This window comes from Mesoplodon densirostris, chromosome 19 (genome assembly GCF_025265405.1).
Source record: "Mesoplodon densirostris isolate mMesDen1 chromosome 19, mMesDen1 primary haplotype, whole genome shotgun sequence".
NCBI classification, from domain to species: Eukaryota; Metazoa; Chordata; class Mammalia; order Artiodactyla; family Ziphiidae; genus Mesoplodon; species Mesoplodon densirostris.
This window is the reverse complement of record NC_082679.1, coordinates 38,368,111-38,377,518: the sequence shown is the minus strand read 5'-3', so window position 1 is coordinate 38,377,518 and position 9,408 is coordinate 38,368,111. Positions and strand designations below refer to the sequence as shown.

Here is a 9,408-nt window from a genome sequence, read left to right as displayed (position 1 = left end):
GTTTCACATCTGAGGATTCAACCAATCAGCTGATATGCAGGGTCAGCTGTATTCAAAATACTCGCCATTTTACATAAGGGACTTGAGCATCTGTGGGTTTTGGTATCCCCAGGGGTCCTGGAACCAGTGCCCCACAGATACCAAGGGACAACCGTACAAAGGTTCCAAATGCCTTTTTAAAGGCAGTTCCAGTCCTGGAGTCACTCAGCACCACCAGCCACTTCTGTGACCTGAGGTAGGATGACCAACTTCCTGCCTGCTTTGCTGGGACAGTCCCATTTATGCCGCTTGTCATGGCACAAATTTAATAGCACCCCTTTTTATTCTGAAAAGGGTCTCAGTTTAACAGTAAATCATTTAGTCATCTTGATGAACTTAAGGTTGCCATAATGTCGCTTACCTTGACAGTTTGTGAAGTTCAGAGATCAGATAATCCAAGTGCCTGATGCGCGGAGCTGTTACAGACGGTAGAGAGGGGGGAGCAGCAAAGAGGGGGAGCCCTTCTGAACTTATTTTCCCACCACAGCGCAACATGCTCTGAATAATAAGCCACAGGCATTTCTGGGCACCCCTTGGTCCTGTCTTAAAAAACTGGGAACAATTAAAATGTAACTAGATTCAAACAGTTGCAGATGAGCTATTCCATTGCGAAGGGTGGTGGGGGAGGACTAAGTCTGATACCCATGTTCCAGTTGGGTCCCAGGCCTAGTTTGTGCCTGTTGTCCTGGTGTCACAATTAATAGCATCCCTTTTTACTCTCCAGTGTCTCAAGACTGAATGACAAATTATAGTCATTCTAGAATTAAGCCATGAGAGGATAGTTTTGAGGAAGCCCAACCGATTTTCTTTTGAGGCTTAAGAGAAAACAAAATCCTTGGCAAGTCTTACCAGGTTTCTGACAACCTAAAACACAGCCTATTTTGGTGGAGATGTTAACACACTTTGTCAAACAACTACCTGTTGGTTCAGGCCAATGCATCCCCCAGTCGTTAGCCCCTGGCCCTGCAGTTTGGGCGAACAGTGCTTCCCATGGCTGAGGAGGCCTAAGCAATAGGAGGCGGCAAATGTCTCCTGAGGCTGGGCCTGCACGTGGGGCCTTCTCATCCCAACCATCCCTGAGCCCCTCTGAAGGTGGCACATGATGACCTAAGTTCCTGAGCAGACGGAGAGAATTCTAGTTTGTTTTTAAAAAAATCAGAAAGCCTGTTTTCTAATGTTTTCTAATGCCTGTTTTCTAATGAAGCTACAACGGACTTGCCTGCTTTTTTTCTGAGTGGAAAAGGATGAAAAAGAACCATTTGCCTTTTTTTGTTCACTTTTCATAATTTCATCTTTGGATTTGTCCACCTGCCTTTTCTCAGCCAGACTGAATAGAGGGATTCTTCATCAAGTGCCTCCAACATGCCTGGCCTGCGATGGGCAGTCCCGTTTATAAAAAGAGCAAGAAGGGTAGGCAAGGCCAGGAGAGGAAGTGTTTTAAAAAGCCTTCGTCTTGAAAGACCAAAGTACTGATAACCTGATGGCAGCAGCAATAGTAAAGAAGGGATGACTCATTTAGAATGATGTTTTTTTTTTTCAAAACACCTGAAATTTTACTCATGGTACGAAAGTATTTAATAAGCGCCACGTTGGTACAAAAAAACGCACAGCCTACAGCTAGCTCATCTTTTAAAACCAGAACAGCCAAGTGAAAAGTCAGTAGAGATTCTTATTTTTACTTTAAAAATAAAAACAACAACAAAAAAACAACTAAGGTACACATTGGGAATTGAACTACTATAGTTTTTCTTTCTAGAGAGGTGACATACATGTTTTCTGGTCAGTAATGTTCTATCAAACATTGTACTAAACCAGTGTACTAAATCCAAGCAGACAGATGACCAGTAAAGCTGTTTGCTATCTCCTACTGAGCTAGCCCAGTGGAACACGATCTTGGTGGGATTATTTTGACAGCAAGAAGGAAGTGCAGAGCCCCCACCCCAACAGAAAACCTAAGGAGCTGTTTTACATAGAAAGGTTTTTTTTTTTTTTTTTTGCGGTACGCGGGCCTCTCTCACTGTTGTGGCCTCTCCGGTTGCGGAGCACAGGCTCCGGACGCGCAGGCTCAGCGGCCATGGCTCACGGGCCCAGCTGCTCCGTGGCATGTGGGATCTTCCCAGACCAGGGCACGAACCCGTGTCCCCTGCATCAGCAGGCGGACTCTCAACCACTGCACCACCAGGGAAGACCCATAGAAAGGGTTTTAAGCAAACCTACACAAACTCTAACATGCTCTAAGAAAAGGAAACCTTTTAGACTACTTCCAGCATACATTCATTGGTGCCCAGTAAAATAGGAACACCAACATAGAAAGCATTTTTGCTTTCATAGCACTAACAGCTAAAAAGCACACAGCAATATAATACTTTGATCTTTAAGTGGGTAATCATGGAAGTTCCAAGATTATATCCACTAGGTTAGCCTGAGTATTCATCTATAAAAATGTGTTTTCAAAAACATAAAAACGAGTTATAGAAACAATGGGACTACATCAGGACCAGGAGAAGACAGTGAAGTGATACAAGGACTGTACATATAAGACTAGGAACTGATTTTCACAAGTACCTTTTTAGGTAAAGGACAACTCTCTAAGTCGATTCCTACAGCCAAGACTATCTGTGATAGTAGGAGTTTCAGAAATCTCGGGATGGGCACCTAGCTTGCGTTAAACCCTAGATAAATACTCCCAGTCAAAAAGCCCAGAGGCTGCAGGACTGAAACTCTGACCCATATGAAAAGCTGTGAGTGCACAGAAAGCCTGGTGGGACATGCAAGGCCTGCTGGGCCAAGAGAGTTGGTGATGGTGGGCTCTTCCAACATGGACACACCAACACGTATGCTGGGGAAGTGCCCCCCCAGGTGGAATGCTGGACTTGGGCTTGGTGCAGGAGCCAGACTCAGAAGCTCCTGAAAGAGGTGTCTACTCAGGGAGGAGTACTAGGGTTACTGAAGACAAGAACGTGTCCCACGAAGGTCAGGTCATTTTCTTCTGACCCATCAATACTTAACATTAACGAAGAGTTGCAGAACAGAGTCAGTCATTCCAAGATGTATTCTTCTGACATCATCAGCCAAAGCCTCTCCCAGTCTATTGGGCTGGTGATGTCTAGAAAGATCCCATTACCTGGAGGTGGGACCTAAGGCCGCAGATTGTTCTGGGAAGCTGTCATAGAAGATGATTTGCACAATGAAGTCACCACTAAACCGCTGCTTAAGTCCAGTCCCCGGCCTTCTTTTTCCTACACGAGAAGAGAGCAACTTTAAGAGGCAAGAGACAAAAAAAAGTCCTTTCTAGCTCATAACGGGGAAGGAGGTGTTCAGGGTGGGCCACCAGGGAACACAGAGGAAGAGGGAGTATGTGATTTTGCATTTTTATTCAGAGCTGGTCACTCTTTAAAAATGCACCTCTTGGGCTTCCCTGGTGGCGCAGTGGTTGAGAGTCCGCCTGCCGATGCAGGGGACACGGGTTCGTGCCCCGGTCCGGGAAGATCCCACATGCCGCGGAGCGGCTAGGCCCGTGAGCCATGGCTGCTGAGCCTGCGCGGCCAGAGCCTGTGCTCCGCAATGGGAGAGGCCACAACAGTGAGAGGCCCGCATACCGGGGAAAAAAAAAAAAAAAAATGCACCTCTTGGGGACTTCTCTGGCAGTCGAGTGGTTAAGACTCCACGCTTCCACTGCAGGGGGCACGGGTTCGATCCCTGGTCCCTTGGTTGGGGAACTAAGATCCCACATGCAACGAGGCACAGCCAAAGAAACAAAAAAAAGACCTCTCTTCACTGAAAAACATTTCTTTTTCCTATTAAGAACCTGCATTCCAAGAAAAGCAAGGCAATTAGACCTGCTTTTTGGCTTTGTCCTTTTGATTATTTGGGAACCCTATAAGGTGCCTGGGACTTGTTTCACCAAAACCATGAGAATGTAATTCCTTGTAAGGGTCCCAGGCCCCGGCCAGCAGAGGACAGCAGCTCGCTCTGCTGAGTCACTCACTGCTGGGCACTGCTGGGCTGATACTGGCCAGTCTTACAGAGAGGAGCACAGCGGGTGGTTTGTGCTCGACAGGTCTACTTGGAACTTTCTAAGCAGTTCACTGTGACTAAACAGACAAGAGGAACTTACTGCTCTATAGTCCAGAAACATTTCTTTAAAAGCCAGAAAATCCGTAAACGTGAGCAGCATGTCGAAAATGTCACCAGCCACTTCATCTTTATGGTGCCTGCAAAAGAAAAGGGTGGCCGCTTCATGAATGAATGATGATACAGACTGTCTCTTCGAGATTTCCCTCAAAGGTCTGGAGGGCCTCCCACCCAGGACCTAACCAAGTGCTCTAAAGCTTGATATTCAAGCACTGAGGAAAACAAGGGGGAGGGTCTTCTTTCAGAGTTGAGGAGGAGGAGGGTAAAAAGACGTAAAAAAGCAGAGTCAAGCTCAACTCACTGTAAAGTTGTAGTGAAAGCCGCCATGTTAAATCCAGGAATCCGCTCCAACAGCTGTTCTTCTATATACTTTTCTACCAAAGAAATCTAACAGTGGAAAGGATCTTGGTCAGACTGTGCTTTAAGAAAACAAAGCTCCTCTTCAGAAAGCCTGTCCTCCAGCCCTTTGAAAACATTTCCTAGGAGCCTATTCTGTGTGCCTGGCTCCCCGCCGAGTGCTGGGGGCACCAAAGAGAACCCAAAGCCAGCTCCTGTCCTCAGTGAGCACACCCCCTGTGCCCTGGCCCGCCCGTGGGAGAGGCATTTGCAGGTAACTACGATGTAACAAGAGGAATGCTCCAAGGTGGGTAGGGATAGGGAGCAGAAGGGCTCCCACTCCCCACGGCAGGAAGTGAGGAGTGACGTAAGTGGGGGCTTTTCTGCCTGGGTAGACGGAATCTGTGCGGAAGGAACATATAAAAAAGCATACAGTTGGAGGTAATCGCAGGTTCCTTAAAAGCCGAGGCTTGGCTTAAGAAACCTTCATCGACTCTGCCACACTTCTGTGTTAAGGGAAGAAAGTCCTGGAGGCTCAAACCTCTTCTCGGACAGATGAGACCATAACAGGAGGCCGCGTGAGGCCTTGGCATAGTGCAAAGACCCAAGGGGTCAAGAGTCGAGGTTCCTGGGTTCTAGTCTTGGTTTTGCCACCAACTAGTTAGTGATCTTGGTCTTGGTTTTCACTGTTTTTTTTTTTTTTTTTTTTTGCAGTACGCGGGCCTCTCACTGTTGTGGCCTCTCCCGTTGCGGAGCACAGGCTCCGGACACGCAGGCTCAGCGGCCGTGGCTCACGGGCCTAGCCACTCCATGGCATGTGGGATCTTCCCGGACCAGGGCACGAACCCGTGTCTCCTGCATCGGCAGGCAGACTCTCAACCACTACGCCACCAGGGAAGCCCAGTTTTCACTTTTATCTAACAGTCGTGCATACCTGACTGGATTATGTAGTAGGAAAAAATAGCGTGTGAAAGCCAAAAGGTCAAAAGTATGTAAGTACATACTGTAACTGAAAGCAGGATTATGATAAAGCCAAACATGTTTTAAAACAGAAGACGAAGTCATTAAGTATTTGGAAAACAGCCCCAAGAACTGTGCACAGGAAAACAAAAGGAGATGAAGACTAAATCAGATTCTAATTAGGCTTCCTGGCAGGGTGCTGATGGCAGATTTTAAAAGTTGAGCAGGTTTCAACATCATTTGATCCTAAATTCATAATTTAAAGAAATCCTAATCTCCAGTAAGAGAAACAGGAATCCACTTACATATTCATTAAAAATAGGTGTGTAGGTGAGCTTATTCTCTTCTGTGTCTTCAAACTCCTGGTAGTACTTGTCCATGAAATTCCTCTGTAATAACTGGAACTCATCATCTGAACCGCAATAGGAAAAATGTACTTTTTAGTGGAGACTAAAAACCATTCTGATTTATAAACAGGCAGGAAGAAATGTCAGCAGAACTGCTTTATGGATGGCTAGTCTCTAGGAGGGGAAAGCTGAAGGTGTTAACCGTACAGTTTCGTGGCATGAAGAGCCTTCACGCTGCTGTGCAACCACCACTATCCTCTAGTCCACTTTTTTTTTTTTTTTTTTTTTGCGGTACGCGGGCCTCACTGTTGCGGCCTCTCCCATTGCGGAGCACAGGCTCCGGACGTGCAGGCTCAGCAGCCATGGCTCACGGGCCCAGCTGCTCCGCGGCATGTGGGATCCTCCCAGACCGGGGCACGAACCCGTATCCCCTGCATCAGCAGGCAGACTCTCAACCACTGTGCCACCAGGGAAGCCCCCTCTAGTCCACTTTAACCAGGGTGGCTTGGGAACTCCACAAAGGGTTCTCTTAATATAATTTCAGCAGCAGTGGTGTAAACAGTGTAGTGATTAAATGGATGGGCTCTGATAGAGGCTAGACTACCTGGGTTCAAGTCCCACCTCAGCCACTTACAATTGTGTGACCTTCGGCCTGTTACTTAATTTCTCTAAGCCCCAGTTTCTTCATTGGAAAAATGAGGATGATCAGAGTATCCTATAAGATTTGCTAGGTGGAATTTAGATGAGAATTCATGTACAGAGATTGGTTCATAGCAAACATTAAGGTTTACGGTATTTAGGGTATTTTAACAACCAAATAGAATATAACTTCTAAAAATAAAAGGAAAGCTTCATAAATGACCTAGACTTTGGAATAAATACCCTGGGCTTTCCCACAGCACACAGGTTACTCATAGAGGCCAAAAGAAAGTATTCCTCAGCATTCCCCAGAAATCCTCAGATCCACATGGGATCTTAACAGTGATACATTTGCATTTAGGAGTTAAGTGTATGAACCTTTACAGGATCCGAAGGTATAAAAACTTGGTCAATGATTTTTCACTAAACAAGACTAAGAAATACAGCTAGTAACACCAAACAACAGTGTTCTTTTCCTAATTCTCAGAAAACTTAAAGTCAACAGACAAGATTTTCTCAAATTTTTCTCTCCCACATATTTGTCTTAAATGGTTGGTGCCTATTACTGCTTATTACTTAGCAGGACTTATGGATGCCAAAATGAATCCACAAATTCGAACTCAGAACCCAGCTGAAGTATGACATCTTGTTCCTCATGGACATGTGTGCTATGGCTATGGTATTTTTTAATTAATTAATTAATTAATTTTTGGCTGCGTTGGGTCTTTGCTGCTATGTGCAGGCTTTCTCTGGTTGTGGCAAGCTGGGGGCTACTCTTCCTTGCGGTGCGTGGGCTTCTCATCGCGATGGCTCTAGGAGGCAGGCTTCAGTAGTTGTGGCTCGCGGGCTCAGCAGTTGTGACACACGGGCTTAGTTGCTCTGCAGCATGTGGGATCTTCCTGGACCAGGGCTCGAACCCGTGTTCCATGCACTGGTAGACAAACTCTTAACCACTGCGCCTCCAGGGAAGTCCCAATGGCTACAGTATTACACTGTGCTTTATGTCACAAAATATTAAAACTCAAGACTAAAAACTGATTTTACTCTCTGAAATAAACTAGGTTAATATTTTCTGAAGTTTTGCCAAGAGCCCCATAACTTCAAGGTGCCCCATTACCTGAATAAGTCCCTTCAGGGGACTGAATCTATGGTTACTAGTTACTTAAAGAAGTAGGGGCTGTAGCCTGTAAAGCAAAGCACAGTAAGGCTTACTTTGTATTACAGTACGTTACATTAAACATTACATGCAGCTTCATGTTTTCTCTCTTTTTGAAAATTAACTCTCCAAATGGATTTCAACATCCTTAAAAGCAAGGGCCTAAAACCTAAAAAGCACAGGCAAGGAAGCTTACCCATGATAATGTCTTCTAAATATCCAACCACAGCATCAAATTCTGCATCAGAGGCGGAAGAGCTGAAAAATATGCCTGGATTAGGAGCTGTTTCAGATAATTCCTTTTTTTTTCAAAATGTATTACGGACATTTTCAAATGAACTTCCCATCAACTAGCTTCAAAAATTAATGATTACTGTCTAATTCAGCAATGTCACGCAGAAGAAAACACATTTGACACATCTGTGACATCAAAGTTGAATGCAATGGCTCCACTTTCATGAAACATGATACGACCCAAGGACTTACAACAGGGACAAATAAAAGGAGCAAAGGCTCACTGAGGACATCTTAAGGCTCCTCGCATTTATTTCCTTGGGGTTCTACTCACCGCATTTTCGCTACCACCCCACACCAATCTGCTGTGGGCGGGCGTAAACTTGGTGCTGTTAAGACACTGGCCGGGGGAGGGGGGCAATTAGAGTCCCTGGGGGTAGTGGTGGTGGAGGGTCTTCTGGCCCGTGGTCGGGCCTCTGCAGCTCAAACTCGCCAGATTTTGCTGACGACCAAGGATTGGAGGCGGGGGGCATTGTGACAGAGGCGTGTATCATCGCATGACACCGCACTGCACTCCTGTTCTACAGGCCTGAACCCCGCGGTCGCCGCAGCGGCAGAATCGACCGCGGGAACTGGGGCGGGGTCTTGTTGGTCTCCCACCCACACCGGGGACACTGGTTTCGCAGGGTGGAGGCAGAGGCCGAGGCCAAACGCCGGCATCCCCGGCCTTCAGCCTCCAGGACTCGGGCGGCGTCACTCACAAGGACAGCGCGAAGCTCTCTTCCTCTAGGGCGTCCATCGCCGCCGCCCCATCCACCGCGCGCGGGGCAGCGGGCCCGCCGGGCTTCTACCCCGCCCGAGGCCCGTGCGCAGCCTCCGCTCTGCTCCGCAGAGCCCCACCCGGCATCGGGAAGGCCTTGCAGCCGAGGCCTCGGCCGGTTCACGGCCCAACCGAGTAGCGCCTGCGCACGATGCCCCGGCCTCAGGCTCCCTGGCTGCTGCCACACGCCGGCCGGGCCTCACTAAAGTCGCCGCTGCCGCCTCGTGGTCCCGGCGTCCTTTCCCGCGCCCCCCGCCTCCCGTCACCAAGGCCTCCACGACCCTTCCGCCGTCTCGGGGCTCTCAGCAGCCAATGACAGGCGTGTGTTGCCAAACGCCAGGGGCGGGGCAAAGATAGAGAGAGGAAGTGAGGGAAAGGGATGGAGGGTCGCGAACGGAAGTTGGACCTCTTTGAGCAGGTCAGGGGCTCTCTGACGTATACTCACTCTGTGGGGCGATTAAATCTGACGTAGTCCCCATTTTGAAGAGGAAGGAATCCAAGCCCAGAAAGAGGCTCGATTTCCTCACTTGCAACTTGGAATGAATTACAAGATTTAAGATGAAGCTTAAGTCGTTTAAAGCGGGTTTTAAGAGCACTGTAAATCGAAAATCTCTTGAGCCAATCCCTTAGCTTTTGAGCCAGATAATGAAGACCTCTGATTTGCGAGACAGTTACTCCCTCTCGTGGAAGGATCGCCCCACCGCAAGAAGTGGAGGTCTTGTAATTTACATCATAAATATAAT

At 47.5% G+C, this 9,408-nt stretch overlaps 1 protein-coding gene across 1 annotated transcript; it reads right to left on the bottom strand.

Moving 5' to 3' along the window:
* Window positions 1–1,590: 1,590 nt before the first annotated feature.
* On the bottom strand, window positions 1,591–8,979 carry ARL2BP (ADP ribosylation factor like GTPase 2 binding protein). The gene is made up of 6 exons (XM_060083602.1): window positions 8,607–8,979; window positions 7,808–7,869; window positions 5,775–5,881; window positions 4,475–4,560; window positions 4,157–4,253; window positions 1,591–3,278 (listed from the first exon to the last, which is right to left on the bottom strand). The coding sequence occupies exons 1-6, from the start codon at window positions 8,642–8,644 to the stop codon at window positions 3,177–3,179; spliced, it is 492 nt and encodes a 163-aa protein (XP_059939585.1). The 5' UTR covers window positions 8,645–8,979; the 3' UTR covers window positions 1,591–3,176.
* Between the last annotated feature and the right edge of the window lie 429 nt (window positions 8,980–9,408).

Excerpts from the sequence above, each read along its gene's own strand:
- ARL2BP (XM_060083602.1), bottom strand. The coding sequence starts at position 8,644 with ATGGACGCCCTAGAGGAAGAGAGCTTCGCGCTGTCCTT. Across the intron at positions 7,870-8,606 it reads GAGAGCTTCGCGCTGTCCTT|CTCTTCCGCCTCTGATGCAG; the intron begins GTGAGTGACGCC and ends CATATTTTTCAG. Across the intron at positions 5,882-7,807 it reads TTTAGAAGACATTATCATGG|ATGATGAGTTCCAGTTATTA; the intron begins GTAAGCTTCCTT and ends ATTGCGGTTCAG.